At 42.9% G+C, this 19,314-nt stretch overlaps 1 protein-coding gene across 1 annotated transcript in view; it reads left to right on the plus strand.

Annotated features, from left to right (window-relative positions):
* Nucleotides 1-19,314, plus strand: part of cacna1g (calcium voltage-gated channel subunit alpha1 G) — a 164,683-nt gene that overhangs the window by 38,897 nt on the left and 106,472 nt on the right. The window contains exons 4-8 of the mRNA XM_088000841.1: nucleotides 9,859-10,018; nucleotides 13,161-13,455; nucleotides 13,939-14,031; nucleotides 15,746-16,634; nucleotides 17,175-17,563. Coding sequence (XP_087856967.1) covers nucleotides 9,859-10,018; nucleotides 13,161-13,455; nucleotides 13,939-14,031; nucleotides 15,746-16,634; nucleotides 17,175-17,563 — 1,826 coding nt within the window. The remainder of the gene's footprint in view (nucleotides 1-9,858; nucleotides 10,019-13,160; nucleotides 13,456-13,938; nucleotides 14,032-15,745; nucleotides 16,635-17,174; nucleotides 17,564-19,314) is intronic.

Consider the following 19,314-nt stretch of genomic DNA (forward strand, 5'->3'; position numbering starts at 1 on the left):
GAGCCAGTTGAGACCAAAGCACCAAACTGAAGACTTTTATCATCTAGTTTCTGGTAGAAAGAGAGAAAAAAAGAGATAAAGGATAAATCATGCCAATGGGAATAATTGAGTTTGTTTTAATTTATCCTGCACTTAATTGATTTACTGATTGTTGTGACAGGCCTAGGCGTGTCAATTTAACTTGTTTAAGTTTGCGGGTTCTTCTTTCTCTTTTGCAAGTATCGCATTTTTACAGTAACCACAGAAAAACTTGAGTAAATTAAATACAGAAGTGAAAATGTTTTTTTTTGTCTATTTCCCACTGAATGTATCTGTTCTGCATTGACAGTGATTGAGCATATGCTTTATTTCTCGTATCCAGTACAATATCAAGCTTAATGATGGGCTTTCTCATTACTAAAAGGACATATTTTAGGGAAAGAAAATATGCAAATTCTTTCTGAAAAAACTACAAAGTCTTAGATAACAGGTCTTCAAATGTAAATATTAATTACTTCACTTAATTTACTTAATGTGATTTTTGTCTTGTGGGGAATATGATGGACAGTATGAAAAAAATCATACAGACCAAATATTTATTTCCTGAATACTAATAGTGTGGTTGAACAGACATGTGGGGTCTCAGGTGTGAAGCAGCTGTGCTTGGAACAGGCTGACGGCAGCACTTGCCTCATAAATAGCAATTAGTTTAGTTCAACAAACACCCTAGGATCGGTGTGTAATAGTGTTATTGTCAGAAGGAAAATATATTTCATAGCAATCAGATGGAACACTAATTAAACAGCCTGTCGTAGCTCATAATTATGGGAACATCAAGTCTCCACAGGGGGATCTCTAATTCATCTAAAGAGTCTGGAATTGTCAATTCCAAGTACAAGAACTTCAACGTGATTAATCTGTTCTGGTTTTAGGGAAGAGGAGAAATGGATCTTCATTAATACAACATAGATTGAACCGAAAAGTTGAGCGAAGCCGATATGCAACGCCTGGTGTTCAGAGCCTTTGTACTTTTGCCGAATTGTTTTCGCTGTAATGGATTTTTACGTGATAGACCAACACGGGAAAGAGCACAGTTGTTAAGTGGAACGTAGGTGATCCAAGTATTCGTAAAGAACAAATCTTAAGAACCAGAAGACCCTGTCATGACATGCTAAATATCCAGGCAACAGATGCAATATTTCACAGCAGCATGCTAATCCACCTCACTTGCCTCTTCAAATCTCTCTCCAGCCGTATGGTTAGTAGAAAGTCTGGCAGAGAGACATTGGAGTTGGGGAAATGATACTTGATACCCCATTAGGTTCAATTGAAGAGATGGTTTGAACTTCCTCCGTCTCTCTTTGCTCTTTGGCTCTGCACTGCCACTACAAAGCCTCTGTTCCAACTTCTGTGGGATTTGTTGCCAGAGTTACACATCCAAGCAACTGTCCGAAAGTTAAGAGCAAGAAAATCCTTCCCAGAGGGAATAACTGTCCAGAAAGAAAGGCCTCGCCCAAAAACTGATGAAGAAATCAGAAGCAACATAACAGAGCTATTCCATCATGCTGCCAGCATTTAGCGGAGCAAGTTTAGAGCCATGCGTACGTCCATTAGACCAGCTAATTCTTCCAGGTTTTGTTACATTGTGCAAGAGTTTGGGGTGCAGTTTGGACAGAAGTTTGTTAGAGAACATTAGAGAACAAACAGCATCACGAAGACCAAGGAACACAGATGTCAGGTCAGGGAGAACGTTGTGTAAAGGTTATTAACAGATATCCTAATTTCATCCATGTTGGACATGTCATGGAGCACGTTTAAGTCCATCATCCAAAACTGAAAGGGATACGTAACCTCGTCGAACCTGCTGAGACATAAATTTTGCCTAAACTGACTGATTGTAGTGACTCTGGAGGAGCTGTGTGGATCCACAGCTCAGGTGTTTACAGAACAGCGGTGAGGCAAAGAGACAGGATACAGAGCAATCGTGAAGGAAGACCGGTTGGAGGATCGAGTACTACCATCCGGCAACAACCTTGAACAGATGGTGCTTTGATTGAGTCGTTGGAAGCAAAACTGTACGGTCCACTCAAAAGCCCAAAACTAAATCCAAATGAGAATCTAGTCCAAGAGTTTTACATTTATGTTCACCGTTCCTCATTCAACCTAATTGAGTTTGGTTTTTCAAAGAAGAATGGGCAACAGTCTTCCAAAAAGACCTTCAGCAGTGAAAGACTCATAAAATAGTGAGTGGATAGGAATGAATGCAGCACACGCTTTCTAGGTGTTCATTCTAAGAGAAACTGAAAACATATTTACTTTAACTTTCCAACTACACACTGCTTTGTATTGACAAAATTGAACTTGGTTCAATTTCATGTAAAACCCAAACAGAATCCGTTGCCAGAATGTGAAAATGTTTAAGTGGAAGGAAAAGACTACAAGGCAATGTCCAGAAACTGCTGCACTCCTCAGCCAGGTAAATCAGACGGAGCAAGGCTCATGGGGTTTGTCACAGGTTAAAAGGAGGCGGCGCACCTTTCAGTCTGATGTCTTGCACTTGATTCAAATTTCTTCTCCAGAACCAGAGCGGCTGTGGCTCAGGTGTTAGAGAGCTGTTCAATCAGTCAGAGGTTTAATAGTTCAATTTCATGACCATCAATCTGATGAAGTGTCCGTCATTAAGGCATGAACTCCCTGGTTGTTACTAACGTCTAGTTACCATCTTTCATGACAGCTGCTTGCACAGAAACGGGAACGGCAAGGACTTTGATTTAACTGACCCAAGGTTAAGTGCAGACCGGTTATAATCACTCATTTTCTCCGTCCAAACCTGGATCAGCAGATCTGCAGACTGTTATAGTGCAGCAGATAATTGAATATTGAGCAAAACCTTTCACATGTGGATACAAGAACCTAACATGGCACAGATATTCCCAGGGACTTGCGTTTTTGAAAATACAAAAACCACCATTACCCACTGAAAACTCCAAGCGCGATATCAGGCAACAAAGTGAAACACGAGATACGGACAACATATGAGCACAGGAAGTTGTTGCTGAAAGCATCACTATGACAACCAGTGGCTGGTCATGTAGTGTTATGTTGAGCTCCATCACAGTCACAGCTCACTCCATCAGTAGCAACTGGAAATGTTAAATGTTGTACTTAAGGTCATACATAGCTGAATCACCGTCTTAAGTTTTGAAGAGATAAAAAGAAATCACAAAAAGATAGAAATCAGTTTGTTGAATGTGTGGCAAAATCAATAAGAATGCAGAATAAAGCCCTTTTTGTAGCATATATTCCGTCTTCGAAAGTAATAAATCTTCATGTTGTCCTGTTCTCATGAACTTGATATTGCGTCTCATTTTGTGAGTTTTGAGTGTCGTTACTCTCCTGGATCCAATCAAATAATATTTACCAATAATGTTTTTGATCTTGCTTACTTTTGTCATGTTTGCAAAAAAAAATAAAAAATCGGGAGAAGTCATTGGGCACAACCAACCAATCCACTAATCCACTAAACAAGAACCTTAGCACCGCTGTCTTTAAGCTGTTTTTTTGGTTAACATTTCTATCTGTCCACATCCTCCTCTGTAACTCTCTTCAGCTCCACATCAGAACAGAAGAGAGAAGCTCATCCTGAAACACACACATACTTCCTCACACTTCCCTCAACGAACACATTGTTCCTGGGCTGGTGTCCATGTTCCTGGACTCCGCCGAAGATTGATGCACTCGCATGGCAGTCCTGCCGGCGAAAGTGACGGACACATTACGCAGGACTACTTTGACCGGCTGCCAACAAACACACACACCCACATCCACGCACACACACACACACACACACACACACAAAACAACAAGACTCCCACATCATGTCAGCAGCACATCTCTCACAAACAGTCTGCCACCAGATTGGCCATTACCCTCATGTCCAGTGTGGGTCTGCAGGGACTTCGTTCCAGAGCTGTCAATGGTTGTATCAAGGCCAGCCAGTCAGACTGTGACAGGCCTCTGTGTTTGGTGTTTATATTCAAAGGGAGCAGCTGTCAGGAAAAAAAAAAAAAACACACGTTGTTCTAGGTGAAAGTGAAGATCCATCTCTGCGAGAGCAATTACCCGGCCACGTTGCTCTTGGCATGACTCGATTTTTTCTAGTACGAGACGATCCAATAAACCGATAATTGCTCCAATGAGTGTAGGCAAAACGTAGTGCAGTGAAAGACAAAAACTATTTGCCAGTCTGAAATTTTTTTGTGAGTGTGTTTGTTTGTTTTTTAACCATTCAGAGGTTGTTTTTTTTGTATTCTTTGAATCTTTTTGAACAGTGTTTTGAGCTTAAGTTTGTGAATTTACGGGCTGGACGTTCTGGTAGAGAACATACATCATGGTTCTTAATTCTGAAGACTCTTCAGCGTCAGTGGGTTTTTGGCCTTGGCGCTCTTCTTTTTTCTGAGCCTCCTTCTTACAGTTCGATCACAAACACTGATGTTAAATGAGACAAGTTTGATCTGTAGTGCTTTAGATGTTGTTCTGGGTTTTTATGTGACTTCCTGGATGAGTTGTTAATTCTTTATTGGAGTCATTTTGAAAAGCTAACCACTTTTGGGAAGGTTTACTGCTGTTTTAGGTATTGTCACCTTCCAAAAATAATAGCCTGTCGTTTTTCTCCAAAAGACGATGGAGACTTAGACCATTATTTTAGGAAGGTGACAGTGTAATATGTGAAGATATGTCAATAACGTTATTCGTCACTTAAGATTTCCTCGCCTTCTGACAGCTTCTGTTGAACTGATTTAATAATCTTAATCTGTCAGTCATGACGGGGTGTGAGTGTGAATACGGTCAGTAACGGTTATTTCATGAGTCAACAAGGCATATGATGGCATTTTTACATATATTTACATCATTTAAGCTCACAGAGCTCTAAAATTTAGCTACTAACATACAAAGATAAAAAAATAAAGTTTGGAGTTTTCAACTTTGCTAAAAACATTATTTTTTTAACCTCAGGGCTAATGCTTTAGCATTTCAACGCCGAGCATTCTGCATGTTAGGAATTGAAGATGAATTCAGAATAATGTTTTGCCACTCTGGGAAAAAACAAACTTGTAGACAATTTAAATTGCCCCGTTTGTTCTCTTCCCTTCTTAATAACGCCTTACCAATGTCAAGTGAAAAAACTGAACCTGAAGTAGGGAGTTCCCCTGTGGGTAGGTGAAGGTAAACATGGGATGTAAAAGTCATTTTTGGACAAGTTGTAGCTGCAAAAAAGCATAATCTTGGTTCATGTTAGAACCAAATATACAAGATGTCAGAGAAAATTGTCAAAAAAATCTAACATTTTGCTGTTACAGATGACGATGCGACAATTTGCGGCATGTTTCCGCCATCAGTGCACATCAACAATCAGAATTATCAACCTGTACTTTATCGCCAAATAACTCAAGCTTAGACAGGTTGATTGGAGAACATCTGTCAGAATGAATAGACAGATGTAAAAAAATAAAAGAAAATTACTACTAAGTTGGCTCTTGGTTTTCTGAGGGCTCCTACCGACTCCTTTTTTTTATCCCCAACTGTCTGAGAAAAGCAGCTTAGCAGACATTCCCATTGACTTTTCTGCAGGTGGTTGATGGAAAACCTCACTTAGATCTTTCATTAGTCGCAGCAGCGTTTGGCAAGCAGTAGCCATTAAGTGATTGGCTGGCAGGGCATTGTCAGAGTGAGGACTGTGACCATTGTTTCGTGAAGTCAGTGTGTCGACAGAAGATCTGTTTTTAACTTTCCTTCAGCTGAGCGAATGATTTCTGACAAACTGACTAAGGCAGCTGATATTTACTACATCAGGTCACAGCGTGAAGTCTGCTGGAGGGAAAAACATGTCAAAATATTATATACATATAAAACAATACCTTCATTCACCTAATGAACATGTTGGAGGTGGTTGCCGTAACTGAGCAACTGCTGATTGATGTGACGAGGCCTGCATGCATTCAACAGGTGATTGTTTCTAGACACAAACACACACACGCACGCACACACACACTTCTCTGTACGATAGTCAGCATTTGTGTGTCTAACACATATAATATTCTTATTTTGTCCATTCTGCACACAAATACTACATTAAATATCTTAGAATCCTTTTTTCCCCTCTTACAGTATCTGGAAATCAAATCTGAAACTTTTGCTCAAATTTGAATGTTTTTTCCAGTTTACACTAGTGATCTTTCAGTGAGGGGTTTTCCTATTGTGAATTTAAACGGTTGCTAAAACTGGTTGCTACAAAGTTTGGGTTTTGGTTAAGAGAAAATCAGCCATTGTTTGGGATTTAAAAAAAATATTTTGCAATCAAAATCACTGATTTTGTGGCACTACTTTTTAAATATTTGCGAGAAAGTTTGCGATATTTTTCTTTGTCAAACCAACTTGAATAACAAATCTTCACTCTCTACCATGCACATTTACTTCCTGATAACCTCATCCTGCATCCTATGTGACAACGTCCTGTTACTGAGCTCCAGTGTAGGTAAGGTCAGGTGTAGCTAAAGCTCAGCAATCCCTGACCAGGAAGTGGCGGAGTGAAAGGAGTAACCATAGACATTAGCAACAGCCAAACCAGCTCCCCATTACCCATCATGCCCAGCTCCTGAGGATTGTTTACTCCGAGGATTATCTCCTTTCCTTTCCGAAAGAGGTTTAGTCATCTCCGTCCGGAGCTGCTGACATGAAGGACGTCACCATCTTACTCTGCAAAAAAAATAAATAAAATAAATAAATAAATAAATAAATAAAATAAAATAAAATAAATCTGAGGACGCAGGTGTGTGCTGGCTCGCAGCTCATAAAGCTCATTAATTTACCGGACCAAAAAACAACAACAAAAAAACAACAAAATGACAAAGCAGCCTTCGCCGGACCCCGAACCTGGACGGGAGAGCAGAGGAAGCAGACCTAATCTGCCTGCTAACAGATGGCTCCCAGATCACACACAGCGGTCCGCCTGCCAGCCCGCGTTGGAACGGAGCGGCCGCCCACAGCGAGGTTGGAGAGGCCACGCAGGCGGAGGAGGAGATGATTGTTATTGAATATGAAATGTCGATCGCTCGGAATGAGCTCGCCGTTCAGGTCGCGGGCAGGTGACGCTGATCGAATCGCTCGTCTGCCCCGCACGGACGCGGGTTCTCCTCGCGCTTTGCGGGGATGAAGAATTCGTCTCTCGTAGAGCCATCGAACAAATGACATACGACCTGAATGCTTTCATTTATAACAACCTCACACCCGTCGGTCTTCAAAAAACTCATTCTGGCAACACAAATAGTTCACTCACTTGTCCGCCTTGGCAGCTTCAGCTCTGCTATCTATTTAGAATCGATAAACGCAGCTTTGATGGTTTTCCTGACGTGGTTCAAGTGCAGGATGTGACCTGTACATGGAGGAGGGAGAATAATCCTGGTTCAAACGTCTCTGAAAGGATCCTCTGGCAGTTCTCAATAGGCCAGAAAAATGTGTTACTGTGATTGGACTTCTTTACGTGACATTCAGCTGACCTAGCTTGGAGTTTGAGATTCTCTGTCTTTTTCACAGATGTTTCAATAACATTACTTAACTGAATTATTGCAAGGAAATCTACAGAATGTTCACTTTGTCACATTTAAATCTAAATGTGGCCGTTGCTCGTCTTGTGGGTGCATCCGCCTGAGGGGCTGTAATTATGATTCAGCTTCTTTTCTTTAGGCATAATATGCCAAAAAAGAGATTTAGTCAATCAATAAATCAATATTATTTGTACAGCACATTTCATCAGCAAAGCAGTTCAAAGTGTTTTTACATCATGAAAACATAAAAACGTCATGAAGACAACGTAGCAACATAAGGGTTCTGCTTTTTCAGATTCAAGCTGATTTTACTCGATTTGTGCATCACTAGTAACTGAAGAACAGCAAATGGTGACTCATACAGTCATTTTCAACACCGACTTGCTCATTTTTAATCACATCAGTCTGTCTTCCATACAGTGCGGCTTTTATTAAGGTTTCCATGGCAGGCTGAAAGAGCCTCTTGGGTTATTGTGCACTCGGTTCAACCGGTATGTGCTAAACAAAGTTCCACCGTCTGACACGAGTAGAAGAAGCTCCAAAACGTTGTTCTTCAAACCCGTCGGATGTCATTCAAGAGTCACTGCGGTGGTGTTGTTTTTTTCCAATGTTGACCTTCCCTCCATCCTAGCTGCGATTCACGCCTCTCGGATCTTTTCCTTTGAGAGAACAAAAAAGGCGTGAAAGGCGCAATCCAAGCATGGGAGCGTTTTCATGCCGTCGCTCATCCTCCTGTCCTTCAGCTATACTTTGTTTTTTCCTGTCCTACCTTCATATACTCTCCGTCTCCGCCATCAGTGCCTCATTTGTTCTCCAGATCTGTGAAAAGTCTGCGAGCTCGTCTTTGTTTATCTTCCCCTGGTCTGACAGCGGAAAGAAACAAAGTTTTTCTGTGCAGTTTGTTCAGGCATTTAAAATGAAAAGTGACAGAAAAACACCTGGAATCTCATGCGGTGTGGTCTGCCACAGTCTGGAGGGAAAAAGTGTTGAAATATGGATCGGGTTTGTGCGTGTTTATGGGAAATCTTTAATGTCTTCGGAAAGATCAGACTAATAGTAAAGCAAAACACCTTTTATCGAACCATCACTTGGCTTTCTTTTCTCCCAATAGTCTGAGCAAAAGATCAGAAAACCCTTATCGTCTTCCTTGGTTTCTCTCCTCCTCTGCTGCATCGACTCTCCGTCCTCCTCACAGGTCGCTGTCAGCTCAGGAGATGAGCTCTGTTGGCTCTCCGGCGGGGGAATGACCTGGCCTCTCCAATTACCCAGAAAACCCCAGATCAGAAAAATGATCATTATTGACGCCTGACTCACTGAGCCGCCGAAGTGGGAGACGACGGGAGAGAACGGCAGACAGCGACAAAGGAGGGAGGGAGGCGACAAGAGATTAACCGCCGGCATGAAAAGAGAAAATTGGACAAGTTTAGGCAAGATGGATAGACAGTTAGCAGTATCTGCGCGACGCAGGGACACTGGCAAAGGTAGCAGAGGGACGGCGTAGGCGGGTAAGAAGTGTGAGTGCGTGTTGTCAGAAACTTGAAGGAACACCGTCCAGAGCAGATGGATTCTGGGATGTCATGTACGAGCGGCGAAGAAGCAGATCCGTCCTTGTCGCTTTAAATCATGAGAGCTCCAGAGCATTTCGTTCAGAGCATGAATCTCGGAGCTTCATGGTGTTGTGTAGTGCAATAGTCGGGTTTGGGTCATTTCCTGGCTTGTGTGGAACATTTAATAAGGCTGCAGTACATAAAGATCAGAGAAAATCAAAGAAGGATGCAGAAAGTTGTGTTAATCTACTTAGTATAGTCTAAATAAACGAGTAGAGAGTTTAACCTGTTGAGGAAATGAAGAAAGTGAGTGAGTTGTAGCAGTTAATCAGATTGTAACAAGCGCAGCGCACAGAACGCGCTCACGCCTCCATCGGAGATAAGATCCTATCAATCAATCATCTCAGATGATTTGCACTTGACTCACCCAACTTATCGCTGGTTGTGGTTACAACAAAGGACACGATGGCGCTGGAAGATGTTAAACAAAAACTACAAACGGCAGAAAACTGCAAACAGTAGAAGAAGTTAAACTGGTTACTATTAAATGGTCGCTCAGGTGAGTTTCACGCAGAACTCTAAATTCCCATTATTTGCCATCCCTGATTGGCCAACCAATCAAATTATGCTTAACGTCAGAGTAGCGTCTCACACGATAAATGTTGTCATTGCGCGGTCATTGTGCTGTGCGCAGAGTATCTGACCCTGTCCTTGCCTCTCCTCTTCAGGTATGCGCATCCTGGTGACCCTGCTGCTGGACACGCTGCCCATGCTGGGTAATGTGCTGCTGCTCTGCTTCTTTGTCTTCTTCATCTTCGGGATCGTTGGCGTCCAGCTGTGGGCCGGCCTGCTCAGAAACCGCTGCTTCGTCAAAGACAACTTCTCCTTGTGAGTTCCGCTTTCCGTGTGTGTATTTGTGTCATTTATTGTGGACAAAAAAAACTCGGGGGGGGGGGAGGGGGGGGGGGGAGAGGACTGTTAGGTTGGACTGTGGGTGTAAACTTAAAATATATTTTATTCATTGGGAGGGTTACGGAATGTGTTGTTTAAAACTGTTTTTCAGACTTCACAGCAACCTGTCAACATGTTGCACCGTACCTGTGCAAAAATAATTTCCAAACAAATCCTCAGTTTTATCTGCAGAAAACACAGATATTGTTAAAATGTTTTGGCAAAGTCTCAGAGCCATTTTTCCATTTTATTACACTGGAGTTCTGATCGTAATTATTTTCAGGCGCCACTGTCTGGCATTTAATCAAAGTCCACAGACTCCAAACTTTACTCTGATGGTTGGAACCACAGATTATGGTGATGGTAAGGAGGCATTTCAAGCCCAAATCCTTGGAGCTCGTCATCAATGATAAGTAGGAATAAGTAAAAATCTCGTCTGCAATTATAAAACGAGTTTGGTTGCTGTGATGTCAAAAAAAATGTATTTTTTTTCATTGATTTTGAAAATGAAAGGTGTAAAACATTTTCTTGGTTGAATAAAATTAAAATTAACTCTGAATGTGCAAAAGATGTGAATAAGTTTGGATTAATTTCCTACAGAGTCAAAACAGGAACCGTAGGAAGCAGTTAAAACGTTACTCCGTAATCATCCAAATATCAGCCGCGTCATTGTTAAATTCACAGTGTTCAGAGCGTGTGGAAATGAAAGGTATAAAAATGTAGCGCCTTATACTCTGGAAATTACGGTAAACACAGTTGGATCGTGTCTTGGAAATACTAGAACCCATTGGCAACACTAACAAGCACTGAGAGCAGTAAGGCATTGGAAACCATTGCAGACTGAAGCAGCCTCCACCACCACCATGATTTCAGGGCACTTTTTGCACGTAGACCAAAAAGTTCACATTTTGAATGGTTTCTTCAACATTTCTGCTTTCTCCCCTCAAATAATATAAATGGAAGTCTGTTGCGCAATGTGAAAAAGTTCAAAGGGACGACTTCTGCAAAGCCTCTACGACTTGTTGCTTCATCGCGAGAGCCCCATTGAATTGGCCAGTTGAAAGAAAGTCTGCGGGATGTCAAAGTAACTTCATCCTTCTTTCAAACTGGGTCACGCGCCACCGTCAGCGAGGCTTGCGACTCTGACACCTCATCGCCGTGATGAATGGAGGACCGAGACAGGTTCTGGAATAATAAAAAAGGCCCTGGATCGTCTGTGCTCCTGTATTTGGGAACATTGGTACCTATAACTTATTCATGATGCCTGAGTCATCTAGGGATCATTACTCTCTAAGGGATTTATGACACCTCACATCTGTAATTTAAGTTCATGCATTATGCCTTTGGTGCGCAGACATCATTTCTGTCATCACTGTCGGTTCTTGCGACAGGCTAGCATTCCCTGGAAGACCTGTGCCTCGTAAACGGCGCCAGACTTTACTAACAGGTCTGCTTTACAGGCGGCTTTCACGCTTCGCTTCGCGGCACTCCGTCACATCGCCAAAAGCTTCTCGGCAAACACCCGACACATTCATGACCTCCTTTTTCATGCTGATTAGGAGCATTTCAGATCGCCGGTAGAGAGCCGCCTCCCTCCCTGCGCGTCGAGCCGTGATGAACGGACACGGGGCTCATCAGCCCCGTAAGTGGCTCTGGCAGATCTTCTCGACGTGTGAAGCAGCTTTTAAGGAAGAGAGTGAGAAGTGATCCTGAAGTGGAAAACAGATTGGTCTGATCTCCCCTCCCCACGAAAAAAAAAAAAAAAAAGTGTGACTGTGTTTTGCAATTAATAGAAGCTGCCAGCTGAAGGTGTGTTGACAGATGAGCCAGATATAACACAAACGCCAGACACGTTCCCTCTCTTCCAGATGGAGGAGTGCTATGTAGCAGATATGCCAAGAGGTGCTATGGCAGGCGTGTGTGTGTTCGGATCCAAATCCCCTCAAAAGACATAAGGGTCCCTGCAGGTATTTGGCCCCGACGGCCTGACATAATCTAAAACTAATAACGGTTTACGTGGCTTTGTTCTTAGATGTGCTAATCGGCAAGAGAAAAAAAATGCAGTTAAGACATTTGCAGGTTGGAAGTGTGTCCAACCTGCAAAGAAGAGGACATAGTTTGACTACAGCTCTGTAGCGTCTTTTACCTCTATAGGAGTCACATTTGACTCATCATTAGACTTTGAGTCACATTTCCTGTTGTTTTCCTATAGGAGACATTTCCTTTTAATGGTGCCAGTTGATGCTTGGCAGCTGATGAGACTCGCCATGCTGTCCATAATGGGTGATGAAATACCTTAGAAATACCTTTCCTTTAGTTTTTTCATTAATAAAAATCATAAACTTTATTGAATTTGCAATGAAAATGGTCCAGCCCAAAGTTTCAATTATCCATATATGGACATAGCTTCCTGGTGATTTTACACTCCAAAATCCCATTCTGTAAGATCTCCTTACGCCACTCTGAGACATTTTTTTTTTTTAAATATTGCGTCTACACCCTCAGAAAACACAAAAATTGAAAGTGGAAAAACAAAAAAAGACTTGGTTCTAAATAATATACAGTCATATTCGATAAATACTTTAATTAAACCCAAATTTCTGTATTAAATATTGTTAAATCATATGAAATGATGTTTTTAATGGTGTGATGTAATGCTCTTATTCTAAATGTCATGTTTTCATTACCTGTAAGTGGAAAAATCTTCATAATTACAGAAATTAAAGCTTCCAAGCATCTATCTGTGAGTAAAGTAATCTATATAATGTGTTTCATTTAGCGATAAGGTTCCTGGAAATAAATGGACTTTTCAGTAATACTTAAATTAATATGCAGGTTCTGTAACTCAAAAGCTTGATCAGCTCTTTCCACATTGATGTAGATTCTCAGTCAGACGTGGCAACTTGACTTCTCTTCTTACTCCTTGAAAACTCTTCAACTTAACATTGTCTTTGGTTGGAGAGCCACGAAAAAACAGGCGGCGAACAACAATCAGATGCTTTCCCCTGTGTCGACTTTTATGTCAAGGCGTGCCTGTCAGTAACCTGTGCCACTCGTCTCCCTTCTGCCTTCCGCAAAGCCCTCTGTCCGTGGAGCTCGGCAAGTACTACCACACGGAGAACGACGACGAGAACCCCTTCATCTGCTCCATGCCCCGAGACAATGGCATGAGGGACTGCGGCTCCATCCCCAAGCTGTACGACGAGGCGGGCCAGCAGTGCAGTCTGGACATCGACTCCTACAACAGCACAGACAACACCACCTGCGTCAACTGGAACCAGTACTACACCAACTGCTCCGCCGGCCTCATCAACCCCTTCAAGGGGGCCATCAACTTCGACAACATCTGCTATGCGTGGATAGCCATCTTTCAGGTAGGGGAGCCGACAAGTCCTGAGAGTTATGAGTGAATAACCAGGCTTTGAAACATTTTGGGAAGCTCAACAGTTGGTTCAGCGGATGGAACGGTTCTCTAATACAAAGCCTAAATGTGGTCAATGCATCAGAGGAATAGGACTTTGTCACAAAACAGGGGAGACTCTACTCTTGTTTGTTGTCCTTGCATTACCTGACAGGTCTTATGTTGGACTGTTGATCTGATTTAGTTTGGTACCAGGAGGTTATTTAAGAGGACAAAACCCATATTGAAGATTGGATCAAAAGTCTGGATTTGTGTCATAGACTCTGAGATTAAACTAAAGGTTAACACTAGAAAAAAAAATCACAGAAAATGTGCCCTTTTTAAAAAAATCTCTTCTTAGATTTTCTGTTCAAAGTAATTTGAATTGCCTTGTTGCTGAAAATGACCTTACCTTTCTGCCATTGTTGTCTTCCTGCCTCTGTCCCCCTTTTCGTAGGTGATCACTCTGGAGGGCTGGGTGGACATCATGTACTTTGTGATGGACGCTCACTCCTTCTACAACTTCATCTACTTCATCCTGCTTATCATTGTAAGTCCTACTTGTTGGTGACCCTCAGCTGCTCATAAGTTTACATACCTCTGCATATTTCCTTTGTTTGATGACAACTCATTTTGTCATCAAACTATTATGTTTTCTCCTTTTAAATCAAAACTACCAAAATGACCCTAATTAAAATTGTGTGTAACCTGGAAGTGTTGACCTTGTAGCAATCTTAATTTAACACACATTAGCTCAAATGACTAGTAAAGGGCTTCTCCTGGGATCTGTTTACTTGTAATAAGTGTGGACACATGAGAAGACGATCGGCTCTGGCTTCCTGACAGATCACTGCGTTTTTCTTTTTCGTCCACTGCTCCACAGATGTTGCTGGACTCTGATTCATTTGGAAAGGCTAAAGCCATTTACAAAAGTAGTTAACTTTTGGATAGAAAAACATCCAAGCAACTGAAAATGCCAATCAGTAGTATTTAAACTCTTAATTAAGTAGTGGGAAGTGAGGGGCACAGCTGACATTAAGGAAAAGTCAGATGGGCTAACAAGAAGTATTTCTCCACAAGGAAATGATTCAGAGAGCTAACATGTGTCTTGCAGAACTCTGAAACACTGGGAGGAAATATCGGAGGCAGGGTTGAGTTGAGAGAATGAAAATGTCACCATGCCATGGAAACGTAGTAATCTTCTGACCCCAAATGGCACAAAAACGGGCCTCAAAACTTTAACGGGACCACAGTTTAACTTTATGGCCACAACCATCAGCTCTACATTTGGAGAAAAGCCAACAGTTGATCTTTAGGGAATGTATGAGCTACAAACAACAGGAGGCTTGAATCACTGTCACAAAAACAATTGCAGACAGAGTTAAGGCGCCTCTTGGCCGTTTTGACATTTTTGTTCTCAGTGGACCAATGCGAGGAGGGGAGATAGAAGTGAGCCAGCTGATGCTACGGGCCTTAACTTTTTTAAAACAGTAAGTGATGGTCCCGTGTCAGCTGTCTTGTATCAGGGCGAGTCGGCTTCACAGGTTGAAGAAGTGATAATAAAGTTGTTTGTGTGACCAGCCAGACACAGAAAGCCAAAACATAAGACTGAATCATTTCCAGTGAGAAGAAGAAGGTTACAAAAAATAATTGACACTGGAAGCATTTACTCGACCATCAACAGGATCGCCACACTGGTTTTGTCCGCCATTATTTTTAGACTTAAGTCGCAAATTTTATAGTTAGAGTGTGGCATTCTGGCCATCCTTGTGGGGTTTTTATTTTTTTGTGAAAGAGGCTTTAGTCAAAATTGTTGGCAAAATGAATCCTCTGACATTGACTGGAAGAAAATTTGTACCGATTGGGGCAGAAGATCTTCCTGGAGGTCCCAACGTAAAATCAATCAAAACCTTGAAAGAAAGTGGATCTCTCATTTGTTACAGCAGGAAAAGGTGAAGTTTATGGAATGGCCGTTATAGTCTCCTAACCTCAGTATCTCAGTCTTATGTGCACCCCTTCAAATAAAGTGCTACTGTTTATCATTTAAAAATAGCTTCCATACTATTTGAGGCGTTACTCAACCAGTAAACATGAATACTATGATTTATATTTTGTGCAAAATGGCCAAAAAGAAAGTTTGAGAATCTGTGAAATCATATATATAAATGCGTGTAACATGGGTATTAACAGACGGCAGGAACAATGGGTGGACAACCACAGACAATGCCCAAATAACAATGCCATCTATCTCTGTTCTTCCTTAGATCGGCTCATTCTTCATGATTAACCTGTGCCTGGTGGTCATCGCAACTCAGTTCTCAGAGACCAAGCAGCGGGAGAGCCAGCTGATGAAGGAGCAACGAGTGCGCTTCATGTCCAATGCCAGCACTCTGGCCTCCCTGTCTGAGCCAGGATCCTGCTACGATGAGCTGCTGAAGTACCTGGTCCACATCATCCGGAAGGGAGCCAAGCAAGTGGCTCACGTCTGCAGGTTTTTGGCCCGCCGCGCAGGACTTAACATCGCCTCCTCGCCGCCAGCTACAGAGCCCACACATAGCCAGAGGCAGAGGAGAAGAAGAAAATCCTCCAGGCAGGGGTCTATGTCGGTTCATCACATGGTGCACCATCATCATTACCTCCACCATCACTACCATCTTGGCAACGGCAGCATCCGGGAGGGAGGGAGCACGAGGTGTCTGGAGGGGAGAGACGTGGAGGCCGGGCCTCCCAAAGCAAGCACAAGCGTTGTGCCACTTGGCTTGGCACCGCCGACCTCTTTGATAGCCGCAACCTCCGACTCCAACCTCGCCGTGTTGGGAAACCTGACCTCTGGAGCCGGCGACTCGTCCTCGGGTTGCGGCGTGCTCAGAGGAGAACCATCTCACTGCACTTTGTTTCCCGCCAACCGGGGAACGAATCCAGTGGCCTTCCTGGCTCCGACTCCCACGTCCAGAGCCATGAAGAGGAACTCTGTACCGTTTGCTGCTCCGGGGCCGAAGAACTACCCCACCCTCCAGGCCCGAGCCCTGGCAGAGTCCAGGAGAGGGAGCATCACCGCCAGCACGCTAACAAATCTGAGTTATAATCTCAATATCCCACCGATGCATCTGGACAGACGGCCATCCAGCCTGGTGGACACACACACTCCAACAGGTAAACACATGGAGAACTATATGTGTGGTAACTAGACTATGATTTGTTTTAGAAGTATGAAGGTCTACAAGGTATTAAACACTAGCGCCAGCTTTCTTTCTTTTATTATATCTATTAGCTTTTTCTGTGCATGGTTATTGCACTCAGACTGAGCTAGGAAAGTGCTAAACAAGCTAAAGGATCATGTGCTAAAGTGAGGTATTAGTCATGCAGTACTCTGGGTTTTTCTGCATGGAATTTTCATGTTCTTCTGTCTGGGTACTCCAGCTTCATCCCACAGTCCAGAAACATGACATGGTTAATTGGTCTCTCTAAATTGTACTTAGGTGTGTGTGCGTGCATGTTTTTTGTCCTGTGTGTTTGTCTGTTGCGCTGAGATGAACTGGCGATCTATCCAGGATGTACGCCACCTCTCTCCTAATGACAACTGGAGATGGGCAACAGACCCTCCCTCCCAACTTTGCCAGGCTATAAAGGTGGTAGATTGAGCCTATAAAGTCTGTACAGTATGATTCTATGTCATTTCTCATTTGGCTGCAGCTCAGCTCTCCTGCCAGTTGTCGGCTCGTGAGCTCATCACCATGGATGCAGCTGGTCTGACTATGGACCCTGAGACCTGCCCTGATTGCGCAAAGGCACTGGCCCATGAGTTGGAGGGTTTCACCGAGGGCAACGAGACGCCAGGTGACTCGGACAGCGATGGCGTGTACGAGCTATCGCAAGACCACCACCACAGGGACAGGAGAGACAGCCGGCAGCCCAGGAAGAAGCGTCGGAGGTTGGGCAAGACGGCTGCCAAGGTCGTCCACTTTTGGAGGCTGGTGTGTGACACCTTCAGGAAGATTGTGGATAGCAAATACTTTGGTCGGGGGATTATGATCGCCATTCTGATTAACACTTTGAGCATGGGGATCGAGTACCATGAGCAGGTTAGTGCACATTTCTTTTCCTCTTTGCCTTATGAGAACTTTTTCTTTAACGGTTGTACAAAGTGTACATTGGACATAGTGGCAATAGTTAGAGGGATAGGAAGGATTCCAACCATTGTCTATCTGCTTATCCTTGCCGTATTGCTGGGATCTGGTGCCTATCTCTGTTGGTGTTTGGGTGAGAGGTGGACAGATGTGAACAGTTACAGGAGAAATATTAATAATTCAGCCATGGCAGAAGTGCTGATCATCTATCAGCCATCAGAAGAGCGTCTTATTCAGTCGTTGAAGCAACAAACCCCTAAAACCTGGGAACGGCTGTGTGTGCAGCATTTTGAGGAAATTGTTGACTTCTAGATTTTTACAGAAGAGCTGTGGATTCATCACGTTCAAATGACTTTTTATGAACTTTGTGATGCTGTGTGACTCGAACAATGCAACCAGATGCATTGTCTGAAAAAACAAACACAGACCATTATCCTCTCTTACTATGTCCTGTTGTCGTCTTTGTCGTTTTCAGCAGTAATAGCATCCGGTTGTTGATCATGAGACCCGCGTGACTCGATAAGAGTCTCAATTGCTGTTCTGCGAAACATCTATGCCGATAGACCGCCTCATACTCGCACAAAAAATTTTGTAACGAAAAATGAGTGTTTCTGAAATTGCCAGGTTTCCATTAGGCTAATTTATTTTCGTAATTGCAGTTCGGGCAATTTAATGGTTAATGGAAATGCAGTTATAGACACACACACAGGACTATGCCCACATACTCACACCAAAAGACAACTTCAAGAAACCAATTAACTAAACAGTCATGTTTTTTGGATTGTTGGAGGAAGCCTGAGTACCTGGAGAAAGCAGAACACGCACAGGAAGAGCAAGCTAACTTCACGCAGGAAAACGCCATGCCGGGGATTCAAACCGAGGACCTTCTTGCTGCAAGGCAGCGGTGCTACCAGTCTGGGGTCTGATCCAATGTGTCACTCTGTGTGTTTGTGCCAGCAACATTGCTCCCATATGCCCAAATTGTATCCCTGATGTCTCCCTCCAGCCTGGCTTGTTTACACAAGCTTAATTACAGCCATGTGAGAGAGAAAGTGGGCCGAGAAAGGAAACGTTGAAGGACAGAGAATTTGTAGTTGGTGTTTTACCATCTGGAAGAAAATTTATTGCTCTTAATTTGTCTTTAGCTTCTTTTTTTTAGATTTCCTGTCCTACCTTAACTTGGATCACGTTAAAACCCGAGGCTGTGAGTCACTGTGTAATATGATATCCTGTTTAGATAAGGGTAGTTACCTGCTAATATGAGGTGTAAATGTGCCCAGCAGGAGCAGATGGGCTGAAACTCAAAACAGATGCGTGAGATGAGCACAAATGCAGTCATGTATCTAAGAAAAGAGTCTTGCAGAGCCGTTCTTCCTCCTTAGCCTGAATATCAGCAAAGCTGCAATGAGCTCACGCTCCGCAATGAGAAAAGATGTCACTGATTTTGCGGTGAGGCTTTACATAACATGAAGGATACTGACTTTTGGCAGTCTTCACTCGTTAGCGTGTTAAAGTCATGTGACCAGGGCCTGAAATTCACTGCAGGATTGTAGATTTTGCTCATCATGTAACAGATTCCTTCAAATTTAGCTTTTACAATGCAGGAAATTCTCTGATCCATTTGCAGAGGAGCCGTAAACTAAAACGAAAACCACTTCTAGCAGTCTCTCTCCTCCTTTCTCTAAAGTACGATCTCCTTCTGCTGT

The sequence above is a fragment of the Poecilia mexicana genome, unplaced genomic scaffold (assembly GCF_051168715.1).
Source record: "Poecilia mexicana isolate PSO_F unplaced genomic scaffold, ASM5116871v1 scaffold_19, whole genome shotgun sequence".
Lineage (NCBI taxonomy): Eukaryota > Metazoa > Chordata > Actinopteri > Cyprinodontiformes > Poeciliidae > Poecilia > Poecilia mexicana.